Source organism: Stigmatopora argus, chromosome 7 (assembly GCF_051989625.1).
Source record: "Stigmatopora argus isolate UIUO_Sarg chromosome 7, RoL_Sarg_1.0, whole genome shotgun sequence".
In the NCBI taxonomy this organism is placed as follows: Eukaryota; Metazoa; Chordata; class Actinopteri; order Syngnathiformes; family Syngnathidae; genus Stigmatopora; species Stigmatopora argus.
This window is the reverse complement of record NC_135393.1, coordinates 15047706-15063821: the sequence shown is the minus strand read 5'-3', so window position 1 is coordinate 15063821 and position 16116 is coordinate 15047706. Positions and strand designations below refer to the sequence as shown.

Here is a 16116-nt window from a genome sequence, read left to right as displayed (position 1 = left end):
CGGATTAGGGCCCACAACAAGGACGCCTCAGTCTACTTGATACCTTGATACCCGAGCTCAATGGGTGGATTATAGCAGCACATTCACATAAACACACCCGCCTTTTTTCAAGCTTTTACCACGTTGGCTCTTTTTTATTATTATTATTATCTTGGCGTCATGTTTACTAGTTGTTCATGACTTTGTTTTGATACTTGAATGAAATGAGCTCACCGAATAAACTGCAAAAACTGATGTTCAAATGACAATTGGGTCTGAAAAAGGGTGAAAGTTAAAACTTGGTCAACATTAATGACTATTTATAATGACTTGATTGGTCTTAAACAAAATCCTAATTATACATTTAAAAAATAATTGTACCATTAGAGGCATAATAATAATAATTATACGACAAAGCCCCAATTTTTAAAGTTTTGAAGAAACACACCCGATATTATGAAAAATAAAAAATAAAAATACAATCAAAGATAAGTAAAGGCGAAAATAATTTAAAAATCTACAATAAGGCATAGTTTTGCATAAATAACATTTGTATTCTTTGAGAAATGTCTCCAAATGTGTGAGGAAATGACTTTTTGAATAAATATCAAAATAACTTTGTCAAAAGTCGAGAAATACAGGGGAAAACTATATAGCATTTTTTTAGTTTGCTTTTTAAAGAAAATGACGAAAGTGCTGAATCAAATGACTAACGGCAAAATTGACTTTTCGATTTTTTAAATACACTGAGATACTTTAAAAAACACTTTTTTTTCTTAAAAGCAAGTTTGCTCTGTCTTCCCTTGCAAAACTTTTCAAATATTACGACTAAACAACTCCTTGGCAAATAGGCGGAAGCGTCTGTGTCAATCTCGTGATCTGATTGGACGAAAAGATGCGAAGAGGAGCGAGACTGCGCCATGATTGGCTAACCACTGGCTAGTCATTGACTTTTTAGGACACGAGCCCGGGAGACGAGCGTCTATCATCTGCTGACAGACAAATAAACTCAACTCATCTTTTCATTATATTGAGTTTGTTATAGTTAATAAAAGTTTGAAAGATTTCTCTTTGGATGAAGGAATGGTGGAACTGCTTCTCAATATTTCCTTCATGTGGATATTTGTTGTTCAAGTGAGGATATGATCCCTTATTTGACAATTCTTTAAAGGTGAGATCCTACCTGAGTTTTTCTATTTGCTTTTTTTTTTATATCAACGTCGCATTTAAGTTCCATTTTTTTCTCTCGAGTGGATGTAAATGAGAATAGAAATACAAACAGCAGCCATTTATCACCATAAAAGTTGCTCACAAGTCAACAAAGGTGCTAATTATCCTTCTAGATCTCATTTCCAACTTAATGAGCACATATTGGTCATAAAAAAATACAAAAACTTAACTCTATAAATACCTAAATGTTTTGTCCATGTATATGAACACCATGTTTTAATTGATAACTGATATTTGATCAAGATTTTCATTCGTTTATATAATCTTTATGAATGAATTACCTTTTAAAATATGAATAAAAACAAAACTAAAAGGGAAAAAAAACAATTAATCTATCTAAAAGTTCATTAATTAATTTTCTGTACCACTTATCCTCACAAGGGTCACAGGAATATCCAATTATTGTATAGATATATACATATATAATATGTCTATTTGTACGTGTGGAAATGTGCATATATACATATTATATATGCATATATATACATAGTATACATGTACTAGTACTTATTATGTGACTATTTATCTATGTGTATGCATTGAATTGAATGCTTTTATTGTCATTATACAAGTATAATGAGATTTAAAGCTTTACCACAAAGTACAAAAATAACCACAAACAAATAATCAATAAATAAAAATACATGAATAAACAATAAATAAATAGTCACATAATAAGTACTAGTCCACAACATAAATCAGTAAGGAAGTGCAGAAATAACAACAACAAACAAACGAACATATGAATAATGCATATACATATGCACATCTTTTGGTATGAAAATAACAAGTGTGTGTTAATGTCGTGTGCGTGGCTGCAGGTGGAGGTGCTGTGTTTGGGAGCATGATGTCCTCTTACCTCAAGCAGGGCCCGTACGCCTGCATGAACGGCCTGGCCCTGAGCGGGGGTGCCGTGGACCTCCTGCATCCCCCGGTGGGCTTCCCTGGTACGATACACACACAATCGACAAGCCAGTTATTTAAAGCCAAACGTTTACATAGGGAACAACAATGGAAAAAAAATAACTAAATGTATCTAAAAAGATCTAAATAAATCATACTACTTTATTCTACTACTCAATGTGTATACATCATTTGATTAATTGAGCTTTAAACTGTCTTATATTTTTGTGTTTATAGTATTATTATTGCACATTTTACTCAGAAAAGCCACTTATATTTTCTTAATAAAAGACAATTTGAGAAGCGTTGACCAATAAAATGCAGATTATTATTATTTTTTTTTTTTTTTGCTTAATTTTAAGTTTAAGTATGTTTTTTATGGCAGGCAACCCACGCAAGCAGCGTCGCGAGCGGACCACCTTCACCCGCACGCAGCTGGACGTCCTAGAATGTTTGTTTGCCAAGACACGCTACCCGGACATCTTCATGCGGGAGGAAGTGGCGCTCAAAATTAACTTGCCCGAGTCACGCGTTCAGGTTCGGACAAAAAAGTTGGTGGAGTTTGCATCTTGCGCGGGTTTTCTCTGGGTACTCCGGTTTCCTCCCACATTTCAAAAACATGCAAGCTAGGCTGCTTCCAAATTCCAAATGACTCCTAGCCATGATTGGTTGTCCATCTCCTTGTGCCCTGTGATTGGCTAGCCACCAATTCAGGTTGTCCTTAGCTGGGATAGGCTCCAGCACCCCCCTGTGTGAGGATAAGCCATCCTGAAAATGAATGAATGAAGGTTTTCCTGCTGTGTTGACCTGTCTTTTGTTTGTTTTCTTTCCTGCTGCGCAGGTGTGGTTCAAGAACCGCAGGGCCAAGTGTCGCCAACAGCAGCACGCCGGCGGCGCTGGTGGTGGCGGTGGCGTCGACGGCGGCGGCGTTTCCAAATCCAAATCCCAGAAGAAAAAGTCATCTCCCTCCCAAGAGAACAGCGGTTCCGAGAGCAGCGGCCAGTTGACGCCGCCCACCACCGGCTCCTCGTCCGTCACCCTCCCCGTGTCGTCCATCTGGAGCCCCGCGCACGCCTCGCCGGTCCCGGCAGCACCGGATCCGGTGGCCCCCGCCGTCCACTCCGGCACCGCTTCCTGCATGCAGCGCGGCGCGCCGTCCTACCCGGCGTCTTACGGACAGCCGGCGAGCTACGGTCAAGGTTTCTCGTCCCCATCGTCCGGTTCCTACTTTGGCGGCGTGGACCGTGGCTCGTATTTGACGGCGCCCATGCACGCTCATCAGCTCGGGCACCAGCACGTGGGCCAGACATCGGGTCACCGTCTCCACCAGCACCACCACCACCACCAGGCGTACGCCAGCTTCAACTCGGCCGACTGTTTGGACTACAAGGAGCAGGCGGCCGCCTCGGCTTGGAAGCTCAACTTCGGCGCCTCGGAGTGTTTGGACTACAAGGACCAGGGCGCCTGGAGGTTCCAAGTTCTTTGACTGTCTTGAATGAAGACGATTCGGGATTCTAGACGACGAGCCGTTCCAGACTTGATCAGGTCTCCCTATGGTTCCAGTTTCGGATGGAGAAGGGAAGGTCCAGGGGTCTTCACATTTTACAAGGTCTACTCGGGATTCTTAACCTTAGTGTTTGGACTACAAGGAGCAGGCCGCATGGCGGTTCCAGGTGTTCTCACGGTCTTAAACAAGGGTGTCAAACTCCGTTTGGTTCATGCTAACTAGATGTCACGTGGGCCGGACACAAAAAGTTCACTTACTTGCCGCCATTGACGTTCCTTCATTTGCCCCTGCCTGGTCAAAATGGATTGGACGTCTAGTCCCGTCGATGGCACTGAAAGATGAGCATCCACAGCCAGTTAAAGTGAATTGGACATCTTATTGTCAGTAGCAAGCAATTCATTCATTTTTTAGGGTACTTACAGGTCACTTCTGGAAAATTTGGGATCATTCCTATTGATTTGGAGGGACGTTCCGGTATCGTTTGTCATTGTCAGGGGGCCAATGACTGAGCATAAACTGGTCCGGCCTACATGAGATCTAGTTGGCATGAATGTGGCCCGCCACCCAAACGGAGTTGGACAGCCCCGTCTTCAATCGTGACTTTAATCGGGGTTGTTTTCCTCTCCGTGGCATCCCCTCAGCAGCTGGACAAACGTTCTGCTTGGGTATCGTGTTTATCCACGTGAAATCCCACTGGGATTTGGCGTGTCCTAACAAAAACAAACGGTGGGATTATTTACAGCGTAACAACAAACAAACATGATGCCTCGGCAATGCAGGTTTCTTTCCCCAAGATTTTGCACAAATTTCTCCTCGTCAAATGAAAGCCAATCAGAAGTCGGGCCAAGTTAAATTAGTACATGAAAAATCCTGATCCTTCTCCATTGTAACAGTTTAACATAAACTACTTAAAGTCAGTCATGAAGGATGAGGGATTTCCAGATCTGTTAATATTCTATTGCGCCAACTGCTGTGCCCCTGGGATAGGCTCCAGCACCCTCACTATCCTTGTGAGGATAGGCAGGATGGAAAATAATCAAATTAATGTTTTGAATACATTCATACAGGAGAAAGCAACTTTTAAGTAGCTGTCCATGGTAGAGACAATAGTTCTGAAAGGGTTAAAAAAAATCCTTAAAGTCCAATAATTCGGTGCTATAACTCTTTCTTACACTGAAAGTTTAAAAAAAAAGTTTCACTGAGTCTGGTCTTGTTCTTTCTTTGTTTGGCGACCTCTGCTGGACATTTGTGTTTTTTGCACCAAAAACTTCGATAGTTTATACTATATATAAAACAAAACGACAAATTTAATAACACATTATTGCAAGTTAATAGTTATTTTCCATATAAAATCTCGTTAGGCTACACTAGACTTTCATAAAGTAAATAGTAGAATATACAGTGTTTGATTGACACAAGAACGCTTTAGTAGCATCTATTTTTGCTCATTAAATCCCATTAAGAGACTAGACGCTCACTGTGTACGTGTATGTGGAGCATCACTTCTCGGGATCTTTTTTGGCGCATGCGCAATAGTTTTCTGTCTCTCTTGTAGGTGGGAAAGAGGACTAGTTTAGCATCAACATCATCTTAATTAACGTCGCCGTCGTCACCTGAGCTGAGCGGTCGGGATCGAAGCACCATGTTGACGCTACTTACCTCCATGTATCTGGTAACACGGTCCTTTTACTCGCAGGTGAGTTCGAAAACACGCCCGTGCTGCGTTCACGTACCTTTTCGAGGTTTTCCGAATTACGGTTAAAAGGTCAGTGAACGCATTGTCTGCTGACGTCACAAGGTGAACTTGTCCTCAGAAAGACTTCCTGCTCTTGGGTCACGTGGTCGTCGCGTACACCTGCAGCAGAGATTTGTTTTTGGGGTTTGTTTGTTTTGGTCAAGACTAACGGATCCGGTTGTCGCTTCCAAATTAAGATTGGGAGTAAGGTATATTTTACCGGAAGTACAGATAAACTTGATAAAGGCTTCTGAACTTCTGTCGTTTGAAGAAAAAAAAATACTATACAAAAGAGCTTTTTTTTCCCTATAATACTAAATAACTGATGCTCGCTTCGATTTTCTTTTGCCTATAATTGATTGAATAAACTCTTCTAAAACTTGAGATTTAAATTTCTGGCTCAGTTCCATAAGTGTCAGTAAATGGCGCATTATTATTTTTTTATTACCAGGCCATAGAGAGTTTAGTAAAAATGTTCTTAAGTAAGATCAATACTTCTTTTTTAAAACGACTACTCAAAAACGCAGCAAACTACTTTAATGCAACTGATTATACTTAGCGTAAAAAGACATGTGTCGTGTCACGAGCTGAAAAGTGGGCGAGGGGGTGGTCAACGCAATGCATGGTGGGACATAGAGTCTGTAACGTCATTGGGGTAGGGAGTCGACCCCCCTTAAAAAACTTCAACTCCCGCATGCTGCTCACGAGGAAGGAGGTGTCCTCCTCCCTCGCCTGTCAGCAGGCAGAGGTGACCCAAGTCTCCTAGCGGCCAAGTCCTTTTGCATCCTCTCCTCTTTCGCCGTTAATCCTCGCTCGTCGACTCAAAATGGTAAGAAAAAAAATTCGCCATCCTCCAACATGCACAATAATTACGACTTTGCCCGTCTAGGACTTTTTTTTTCCCGGTCAAATGCTCCAAACAATGGCCGCCTGAATGACATTTAATACATTCGTTTATCGTCCATTTTGGTCCATTCATCTGACGCAATCGTTGATGGGTTCGATGTACCAAAATACTCTTCTACAAGATTTTCCTTATTATTATTATTATTATTTTTTAATGACGCTGACGTCATCCGATGCTTGTCACGCGACCAGAGCGAGAAATAACCTTCGTTTTTAAAACTGGGACGATTGAAAAGAAAAATCGGATTTAATATGCAACGAAAACATAATAATCCGACAATGATGTTACATATAAAATGGTTTTCATAGATTATTTATATATTTTCTCTCACGTAATCCCATTGCTATTCATTGGACGTGCAAAGACTGACGTTTGCAATGTGAAGGCAATTGTTAATGCAAATGCGAATTAAATTGATTTCGAACCAATGTTTCATTATAAATGTGCCAAGTCATCTCACTTTGTTCTTCAATTTGGGCAGATCGTCTTAATTTAGTGATCAAAATCTGCTGTTAAATGACACCGATTGGAATGTAAACTGAATCCGAATGAAAAAAATGGAACCAAACTTTATTTTGAGTCCAATTTTGATTAAAGATGTATCGTAAACATGCAGCGTCATCTTACCTTCCCAATGTATTTTGACTTGCTAAATGACGAATGATGTTTTCTTTCCCTCAGGCTGATCCCATCAGAGTTGTGGTGACTGGTGCAGCTGGCCAAATCGCCTATTCGCTGCTCTACAGCATCGCCAAGGGCGACGTCTTCGGGAAGGAGCAGGTAAGCTAAATCCAAAAGGCAATCAACAGATGTTTCCATTATTTAAATAAGTCTCTTTTGCTTGCGTAACTCTAAGTAAGGAAAAACCCAGATTAGGATTTTGCTTGTTGGTATTAACAACTAAGTGTGTTACATGCATATTACAAGATGAATATTGCACAATTTCCAATAATACTCAACTCAGATATTGATAAAAACTGAACTACGTTGGTGTTAATGTTTCAGCCCATCATCCTGGTGTTGTTGGACATCCCACCCATGCTGCCGGTTCTGGATGGCGTGGTCATGGAGCTTCAGGATTGCGCCCTCCCGCTGCTCAGGGGTGAGCCGCCATTTTGTTGTCGCCACCTGGTTCAGCCCAGGCCACGGCGATTTGACGGACATCCTGAAAATAAGTGCAAAGGTCACGTTTGTCGTTGAATGTTTAAGTACGTTGACCAGGGGAGGGTTGCGCAGGAACTACTCGGATTGGCTGCCGGTGGGGGTTCGGAGGGCGCCGTGATTAAAGTCCACTTTGATAATGATAACATGTTTGTTATCATTCCATGTCCACCTTTGAGAAGCTCCTCGAAGGGTTTTTGACCTTCAGTGAAGAAATAATGTCACACTTAAAAAAAATACCGAAAAAAGGCAACACTCAAACTTCTAAAGTTAAAGGAAAATACCCATACGTTTTTATCAAAAAACATGAATTGACTCTAACCCAAATATGATCCATGTTTCCAGAGGTGGTCCCCACCGACAAAGTGGAGGTGGGCTTCAAGGACATTGACGCTGCCATCCTAGTGGGCTCCATGCCCAGGAAGGAGGGCATGGAGAGGAAGGACCTTCTCAAGGCCAACGTGGCCATCTTCAAGACGCAGGGTGCCGCTTTGGACAAGTTTGCCAAGAAGACGGTCAAGGTGAGAGGAGGGATTATGTCGTATTTGGCAAGAGAACGGCTCATTTAAACTTTTATCGTGTCGGTTCTGTTTTGAGGTTCTGGTGGTGGGCAACCCGGCCAACACCAACTGCCTCGTCGCCTCCAAGTCGGCGCCGTCCATCCCCAAGGAGAATTTCTCCTGCCTGACCCGGCTGGACCACAACCGCGCGTCCTCGCAGGTGTGCTAACGCTAACGTGCAATCTAACTAAAGAGAAGCGGGGGAATAAGGCCGTGTCCATTCCACCCGCAGGTGGCGCTGCGCTGCGGTGTGTCCTCTGATAAAGTGAAGAACGTCATCATCTGGGGCAACCACTCCTCCACGCAATACCCGGACGTTCACCACGCCAAGGTCACCGTTCACGGCTCCGAGGCGGCGGTGTACGATTGCGTCAAGGACGACGCCTGGCTCAGGGGGGGCTTCATCTCGGTGAGTGACGTTTTTCCAGAAGTGTTGCGATATTTTTTCCGAGTAGACATATTCCAATACGAGACTGAGATGAATAAGCAAAACTAACGTGTTGCCGTCAAACTATAGTAACGTAATGTGAAGTGGAATGCAATTCACATCACTTTGTTACAACTTGGATTGTTGTCGTTCTTCTTGTGTAGACGGTGCAGCAGCGCGGCGCCGCCGTGATCAAGGCCAGGAAACTCTCCAGCGCCATGTCCGCCGCCAAAGCCATCTGCGACCACATGAGGGACATCTGGTTCGGCACTAAAGAGGTCTGAACGTGCTGGGCTAACTCACACTAGCCATATTGCTTTTCTTCATCCTATCTGCAATCACATTGGTTCATTCTGCCATCAAAACAGCGCCGTAAATGGCGACCAATGAGTTCCCCAGGAACCTAAAAATGCCTCAAAACTAACATGAAGTCACCTGGAAATGCCTAAAAATCAGTAGGAACCGACAAATGAACAAGAGGCATTCCATAAAGTCCTTTCCAAATCAATAGGAAATGATCCAAAATTTCTTTTATATATCATTTTGACACCCCTGGTTTATGCTGTTTTTCACTGATGGTACATACCTTTTTCTTTTGTTTACAGGGTGAGTTTGTGTCCATGGGCGTGTTCGCCGGAGCAAACTCGTATGGAATCCCGGAAGACCTCATCTACTCCTTCCCGGTCCAGATCAAAGTCAGTACCAAAAAAAATACACCATTTGATTCAGTATACACGTCAATCAAAAGTTTGGAGACACCGTCTCGCACGACACACTGTAAACTTGGTATATTTGTGATGATGTTTTTCAGAATCAGACCTGGAAGGTGGTGGATGGCCTCAAAGTCAACGACTTCTCTCGAGCCAAGATGGACGCCACCGCAGCCGAGTTGGTGGAGGAGCGGGACACCGCCCTGGACTTCCTTTCTTAGTGATCATCCCTGTAGTCCTCCCTGGTCACCTCCGCAGGTCTTGGCTGTAAAGACCGAGTCCAAGTTTACGCTCCCACTTGCACCATATGTGTGTGTGCGTGCATGTAGTAGGTTGTTTTGTCTTGTCTTCAGACCTTTCAATCCTGTCAATCATCACAACCTGCTATTGTTAGAAACACTCAAAAGCAACAAAACAATAAACCATCTAACGTAACCAAACGATTTTACTTGTCAAATTTTGTTTTCATCTTGACACAGGAGACGCAAAAATAGACATTTTGAAGTTCAAGACATTTAAAACGGGCAAAAAGGGACATAATATACACTGTGAATCTATGTTTTGTGATTCAGTATTTGCAATGAATAGTAATTAAGTTTACTTCACTACAATTAGCAAATGACTCGTGATTGAGAGGTAAGATTTTACCGTTTTAAGAATACTTTAGTGGAGAAAAAAAATCCACTACTACATTCAATGCAAGTGTGTCTGCTAGCGAAGTACACTGCTTCAAGATGGCCGCCGGTAGCTCTCGCCATGTCGGTCAAATCTTCAGTTTCTTTCTAATGTTACGGCGACGTTGAAATGGGCGGGGCAAGTTTCCTGACAGACGACTCGGCTAGCTGACATGTGAGCTAGCGCCTTAATGATGATTAAAAGGCCCCGTTTGGTTGATTAAGTCAACTTTAATATTGCTTGTGTGCGTTTAAACGAGTTAAAGAGTTGACTGTTCGACGACTTCGTCTTTCTGTAGCGAACACGCGAGTACCAAGTTTCCAGGTGAGCAACTGTGTGTCAAGTGTTTGAAGCGCGTGCCCGTGCGCATTTCCGATTACCAATCATAAAAATAAAATGTAAAAATGTGACTTAAGCATATGTAAACATTCGTCATTGTTGCCAAGATCACAGGAGGAAAAATAGGCTAAAATACAGAAAATAAGGGGAGACATTCTGATTTAAAATGTATTTTTAAGAATATTTTTATGAACTCATTCTCTTCCACTGCAAATCCATATTAAGTGAAATGATTGGCATTTACGATGGTTGTAATAGATTGGACATCTTTTGTCTCAGTGGCAGCCAGTGAGTTAATTCATGAAATAATTTATAATATTAGAATTGATAACCATGAGAGCAGTTGCAAGGTTGTTTGTTTGTTTTTTTAGTTTGAGTGTTCCAAGTGGTTACTAATACGCTTATGTTACTGTGCGGTCGCTATAAAAAGTCATTTTTAGAGTAACTGGTTTGCAGCTGTTGTATTAATATTAAAATGATAATACTATGCAGCTATTAATTGTTTGGTGGTGAACTCTGACATTTTGAAACTGTTCTAGTCAGCTCATGTTACAACACGTCCATGTTCCCACCCCCAAAATTCTCAAATTGGTTTGCCCCTCACTGTCAAAAAGGATGACACTTAGTTGCGGATAGGAAATTGAGCAAAGTGCAGTAGTGCACGCACTCCATCACACAACACACAAAATTCAGTTTTCAGTGCAAAAAAAGGCAGAACATCCCTGCGGGCCAGATTGGATTCCCTAGTGGGCCGCTTTTGGCCCCCGAGCCGTATGTTTGGCACCCCTACTCTAATCATTAAAAATCGTCATTTTCTTTTTGAATAAGCGCCAGTAAAATGCTACAAAGCGGTTCATAAAAAAATTGACGTGAAAGTTTGGATCCTATTGACTTTATGGAATTGAATTGAATACTGTATTGTCTTTATACAAGTTCAATGAGATAAACATTGTTTTTTTTCTTGCGACTGAATGTGTCTTGTACACGATTGGCCGGCACTATTGTGGGCAGGGCTGTCAATCAGTCAATCGTGTACTATTCTGCCCGTGGCTGACTCACTTTGGTCCGGCCCGTTGTGGACGCGAGGCTCAAAGCGCCACGTGCCGCCATGTCCACTCTCACGGTGGAGGGTGAGTCTTTTATCGCTTTAATCTCGATAAAAATTACGTTGAAAAATGCCACAGTCTACTTTGGCTATTTATGGATTCATTTTGGCCAAATAATTGCGAACAAATTCTCGTCAATTGGTTTAAATCTGACAGCAGATTGTCGTATTTTCCGGCCTATAATGCATGCAGGATTAAAGCTTGCCATTAATAAAAGTTTATTTTCCTATGTAAAGCACACAAGTGCATTAATGTAGTTGTTCTTTTGCTTTTAACATTGTTATAGTTGTTTTATTTTTTCATTTATTTGGATTGTTTTTATCCGTAGGTTCGCAATGTGTGTATTTTATTGAAGCTTTATCAATCATTGTGATCAACTAAATAGATTTGAGGTTATTAACTCATTGGCTGACATTGGCGGTGGAAAAAGTCTAATCCAAGGGTGTCAGACTCGGGTTGGTTCGCGGGCTGCATTAACGTCAACTCGGTTTCATGTGGGCCGGACTATTTTAGATATAATATTTAGATATTTTTCTTATAAATGGATTGAAACAACTGGATCAAAAGCCCTGAATATTCCGTTTTTTATAAATCTAAAAAAGTGTTTATTTGATCTTTTTTTCTTAGTAAGGGAAAATCTCTTTTAATCATTATGTTCCATATTAAAGTGGAAAACAGCAAATATTTTTATATATTTTTAGATTTTACAAAATGATTTTTGAACTAAAAACAAAGAAAAAATGGATTGAAAATTTTCAATTATTGATTAAAAAGGGGGAAAATCAGGAAATTTAATATACATCTATACTCTTCATTTGAATTTGATCCTAAAACAGAAAGTCGGCACTCACAATTTACTTTCCCGGGCCACACAAAATGATGCGGTGGGCCAGATTTGGCCCCCGGGCCGCCACTTTGACACCTGTGGTCTAATCCATTTGAAGTGGGAGCAAATGAACAAATTCCCTCGTTTTGAATGGACATTGGTGAATATTCTGTGATTTTAGCCCTTTTTTTATCCAGTAACAAATTTTAAGTTTTTTGTATGATTCTTCAATAAGTAAATGAATGAATGTGCGTAGACCTCACCACGGGAGCCATGACAGAGTTTCAGGAGAAGCTTCGGAAGCAGCACGAGGAGTCCATGTGCAAAGAACTGGACGAGCTTCTGGCCAGCTCTGGCGACGCCCACGGCCAGGTACCATCCAAGGATAGCTCCAAAGTTCACCGTAACGTCCTCCTGAACAAATAGTTGTTGTTTTTACTGCAAATAATGAAGTATAATGTTGCAAAATGGCCTTTTTTAAATATAAAAAAATGTAAACCCTAGAAATGGCCAATATGACCTCAAAACATCTGCTTCAAAACCCTTTTTGAGGGTCCTACCAAAACTAAGCAACTTTAACGTTGCTAGGTGAAAACTAGCACCAAGGCTAGCTTTTTCTGGAATGACTAAGATGAGAGATACTGATCAAAAGTTTGGTTAAAAGCAGATTTCTCCTGTTGATGTTTTGGCTTTCTTGTGCTTTCAGAATAGCAAGAAGGACTTTGAAGGCTTCAAGAGGCTCTTCCAGCGGTTCCTGCAGGTCAAAGGTCCCGCAGTGGACTGGGCCAAAATCAGCCGCCCGCCCGAGGATGCCGTGAGTACTTTACTTCTGGATTTTTCCACAGCCAAAAAAAATGAAAGGGAAAAATATATATTTACAGCAGTGCCTTTACTTACAAAATTCGATGCTTCCTGAACTTTGTAACCTGGATTCTTTTGTCAATAGAGCAGTATTTCTCTAATTCCGGGGGGTCTCAAAGTTGGTTTGATCAGTGGGCCACTTTCATGTTGGACTCGTTTATTTTTGGCCCAAAAAGTTAACTTTATTGCCACCAATGATGGCGCTAGAGTAGGGGTATGTACAGGTCGCTTCCGGTGAATTTTGAGTGGAATTTTCCTACTCGGTCTTCTTGGTAGAGCCTGGGTTTTGTCTATGGGGGGACAGAACGCGCCGTCCCCGTTCTTGGAATAGCGGCCGGACCACCGAAGGTCAGCGCCAGAAATAGTCGGCACTGGAGCGTTGTCGGAATTGCCGTCACGGGACCTTTGGACACCTGCCGGCGTTTACGCGGGAGCCGCGTTGACGTAGTTTCGGGGTCAGGATACAACCTGGCGCTTGTCCACGTGACCTTTTGACGCCGCACGCCCGACCTTGAGAGTCACTGCGCTGTTTGTTGAGTGGCGGGAGATTTGCATAGAGCGGTGGTGTCCATGGTGTGGCCCGGGGGCTGGAAGTGGCCCCATCCTGGCGGTGAAATTGGTTCTCTGTGGGTTTAGATCGTGTCGTACGAGAGCATGGGGGCGGAGGAGCCACCGGCGAAGGACGTGGCATCCTGTCTCAACAAGCTGGCGGTGGTCAAGCTGAACGGCGGCCTGGGCACCAGTATGGGGTGCAAAGGTCCCAAGAGTCTGATCAGCGTGCGCAACGAAAACACCTTCCTGGATCTCACCGTCAAACAAATCGAGGTGAGCCAGCGCCGCCGTGTCTTTCGTCTCCTTGCCTTTTCCTGCTTTTACCCCTTCCTCGCGTCCCTGCATCTTCAGCATTTGAACAAAACGTACGACGCCGACGTTCCCCTGGTGTTGATGAACTCCTTCAACACGGACCAGGAGACCCAGAAGATCCTTCTCAAGTATAAACATCATCGGCTCAAGATACACACCTTTAACCAGAGCAGGTAGGCGCAAATACACGCGTCCTCGCCGGGGATCCATATTGAGCGGTTTCTGCGGGTGTCGGCGGGGAGGTACCCGCGCATCAACAAGGAGTCGCTGCTGCCCATCGCCAAGAGCTTGGGCTTGAACGCCAACGGCAACGCGGACTGGGGCGAGGCGTGGTACCCGCCGGGTCACGGCGACATCTACGCCAGCTTGTACAACTCGGGCCTACTGGAGCGGCTCCTGGCCGAGGGTAAGGAGTACATCTTCGTGTCCAACATCGACAACCTGGGCGCCACCGTCGACCTGCGCATCCTCCGCCGCCTCGTGGGTCAGTCCGCCGACAAACGCTGCGAGTTCGTCATGGAGGTGACGGATAAGACCCGCGCCGACGTCAAGGTGAGCCGGTAAGCCGACGAGCCGGAACGCGGGCCAGCTTTGACCCACCTCCTCGTCCGCCTCCAGGGTGGCACGCTGATCCGCTACGAGGACCGACTGCGGCTGCTGGAGATCGCGCAGGTTCCCAAAGATCACGTGGACGAGTTCAAGTCGGTCAGCAAGTTCAAGATCTTCAACACCAACAACCTGTGGATCTCTTTGAGCGCCATCAAGAGGTTAATCGACGACAGCGCCTTGGACATGGAGGTCATCGTCAACCACAAGGTGTCGCACTCCTCGTTCTCATCCTGCCTGAACTTTTGCCTCCACCAAAGGATTCATTTTTTGTTTTGTTTTTTTGGACAGACGTTGGAGGGCGGGCTCAACGTGATCCAGCTGGAGACGGCGGTGGGCGCGGCCATCAAGAGTTTCCGCAACGCCATGGGCATCAACGTGCCGCGTTCTCGCTTCCTGCCCGTCAAGACGTCCTCCGACCTCCTGCTGGTCATGTCCAACCTCTACAGCCTGGAGGCGGGTTCGCTGACCATCAGCCGAAAGAGGGAGTTCCTCACCACGCCGCACGTCAAGCTGGGCAGCTCCTTCACCAAGGTCGGTGACGTGGCGCGGTGGCGGGCTCAGTCTGCGCTTGTAAGCGGACCAGACCTCGACGTCTTCTCGCCCCAGGTCCAAGACTTCCTGGCCCGCTTCGACAGCATCCCAGACATGCTGGAGTTGGACCACCTCACCGTGTCAGGAGACGTCACGTTCGGGAAAAACGTCTCGCTCAAGGTACGGGGAAATTGACCTCATTATAAGCCTGGCGGGGTGCCAGGGTTAACTTGGTAAGTAACCTCAGAGTCAGTTTTGGTGAAGCTGCTCATCCTTGCCATTTTTCCCCCCCGCAGGGAACAGTGATCATCATCGCCAACCACGGCGATCGTATCGACATCCCTGCCGGAGCAATGCTGGAGAACAAGATCGTGTCAGGAAACCTGCGCATCTTCGATCATTAAGAAAAGAAGGAGCCGCCGCCGAAATCTACGCCGGGAAACCAAAAGTGCACTTTTTTTTAATGCGGCTCACTTACCGAAAGCTTTGGAGCTGCATCAGGTCAAAGGTCACCAACCAGGAAGTTGCGGTCTATGACTTCTTGTTGGAGCGTAACAAAATAAAAAGCTCTTATGGTCTGCCTGAGGTCTCACTAAATAAAGGGATTATTTGCTCATAAAAAAATATAATGCAGCGATTCAAATGGTAAAATATAGATATAAAAGTAGCTATTAATTTATTTTAGTATTTGAGATCTTATTTAGATTTTTTAATTCATGTTCTATATATATAGTTTTAATTATTTGCAAGTACAGAACTGATAGCAACAGTATCCTGTTTTTTTTATCCTGGTCCATATGATAAAGATGTTGTTCCCATTTATGACCATTTTAATCTTTTGCTACCATGAAGACGGGTGGCACTTAAGCTATTTTTTCCCCCAACTAAATCAGACATTACTCAACGACCACAGCCAAGAAAGAGCTGGAAACACAAAACCCTTCATTTCCGTTTATTCACGTCGACTCGGAAGCTTTCAAGTCGCGCGTCGAACTGGCATGCACGCGCTCGCCCTCGATCCGATCCAACGAGGCTAAACAAACGCTCGTTTGAGGCACAGTGATGACTGTCAAGTGTTTTTTTAAGGTTATATCACCCCCCCAAAAAGCAACAATAATAATAATGTAATCCCCAAATTGTGAAAGGGATGTCACAGTTTTCCTGAGACGCCGTGACGCACTTATCG

At 43.7% G+C, this 16116-nt stretch overlaps 3 protein-coding genes and 1 long non-coding RNA gene across 6 annotated transcripts; 3 read left to right on the top strand and 1 right to left on the bottom strand.

Moving 5' to 3' along the window:
- Positions 1–700: 700 nt before the first annotated feature.
- On the bottom strand, positions 701–7575 carry LOC144078122 (uncharacterized). Its single transcript, XR_013301180.1, has 5 exons — positions 6889–7575; positions 5279–5474; positions 4040–4329; positions 3877–3950; positions 701–2153 (listed from the first exon to the last, which is right to left on the bottom strand). It is a non-coding gene; the product is annotated as an uncharacterized LOC144078122 (long non-coding RNA).
- On the top strand, positions 931–4852 carry LOC144078119 (homeobox protein OTX1-like). The gene is made up of 4 exons (XM_077606325.1): positions 931–1150; positions 2031–2156; positions 2498–2649; positions 2954–4852. Exons 2-4 carry the CDS (start codon positions 2054–2056, stop codon positions 3596–3598), a joined length of 900 nt encoding a protein of 299 aa, XP_077462451.1. The 5' UTR covers positions 931–1150; positions 2031–2053; the 3' UTR covers positions 3599–4852.
- Positions 5150–9562, top strand: LOC144078118 (malate dehydrogenase, cytoplasmic-like). 2 transcript variants are annotated; one of them, XM_077606323.1, is made up of 9 exons: positions 5150–5315; positions 6943–7041; positions 7267–7363; positions 7768–7943; positions 8020–8142; positions 8215–8391; positions 8574–8687; positions 9015–9104; positions 9221–9562. In XM_077606323.1, the coding sequence occupies exons 1-9, from the start codon at positions 5262–5264 to the stop codon at positions 9338–9340; spliced, it is 1050 nt and encodes a 349-aa protein (XP_077462449.1). In that variant the 5' UTR covers positions 5150–5261; the 3' UTR covers positions 9341–9562. The 2 variants fall into 2 exon arrangements, with proteins under 2 accessions (XP_077462449.1, XP_077462450.1); XM_077606324.1 differs by lacking the exon at positions 5150–5315 and adding an exon at positions 6017–6183.
- A 381-nt stretch (positions 9563–9943) lies between these two features.
- LOC144077342 (UTP--glucose-1-phosphate uridylyltransferase-like) lies at positions 9944–15508 on the top strand. 2 transcript variants are annotated; one of them, XM_077605007.1, is made up of 10 exons: positions 9944–10118; positions 12322–12437; positions 12772–12879; positions 13563–13751; positions 13830–13963; positions 14033–14342; positions 14409–14606; positions 14688–14930; positions 15006–15110; positions 15227–15508. In XM_077605007.1, the coding sequence occupies exons 2-10, from the start codon at positions 12339–12341 to the stop codon at positions 15332–15334; spliced, it is 1494 nt and encodes a 497-aa protein (XP_077461133.1). In that variant the 5' UTR covers positions 9944–10118; positions 12322–12338; the 3' UTR covers positions 15335–15508. The 2 variants fall into 2 exon arrangements, with proteins under 2 accessions (XP_077461133.1, XP_077461132.1); XM_077605006.1 differs by lacking the exon at positions 9944–10118 and adding an exon at positions 11145–11263.
- Positions 15509–16116: the final 608 nt, after the last annotated feature.

Excerpts from the sequence above, each read along its gene's own strand:
- LOC144078119 (XM_077606325.1), top strand. The coding sequence starts at position 2,054 with ATGATGTCCTCTTACCTCAAGCAGGGCCCGTACGCCTGCATGAACGGC. Across the intron at positions 2,157-2,497 it reads TCCCCCGGTGGGCTTCCCTG|GCAACCCACGCAAGCAGCGT; the intron begins GTACGATACACA and ends TTTTTATGGCAG. Across the intron at positions 2,650-2,953 it reads TGCCCGAGTCACGCGTTCAG|GTGTGGTTCAAGAACCGCAG; the intron begins GTTCGGACAAAA and ends CCTGCTGCGCAG.
- LOC144078118 (XM_077606323.1), top strand. The coding sequence starts at position 5,262 with ATGTTGACGCTACTTACCTCCATGTATCTGGTAACACGGTCCTTTTAC. Across the intron at positions 5,316-6,942 it reads CACGGTCCTTTTACTCGCAG|GCTGATCCCATCAGAGTTGT; the intron begins GTGAGTTCGAAA and ends TCTTTCCCTCAG. Across the intron at positions 8,392-8,573 it reads TCAGGGGGGGCTTCATCTCG|ACGGTGCAGCAGCGCGGCGC; the intron begins GTGAGTGACGTT and ends CTTCTTGTGTAG.
- LOC144077342 (XM_077605006.1), top strand. The coding sequence starts at position 11,242 with ATGTCCACTCTCACGGTGGAGG. Across the intron at positions 12,438-12,771 it reads CTGGCGACGCCCACGGCCAG|AATAGCAAGAAGGACTTTGA; the intron begins GTACCATCCAAG and ends TTGTGCTTTCAG. Across the intron at positions 13,964-14,032 it reads CACACCTTTAACCAGAGCAG|GTACCCGCGCATCAACAAGG; the intron begins GTAGGCGCAAAT and ends GTCGGCGGGGAG.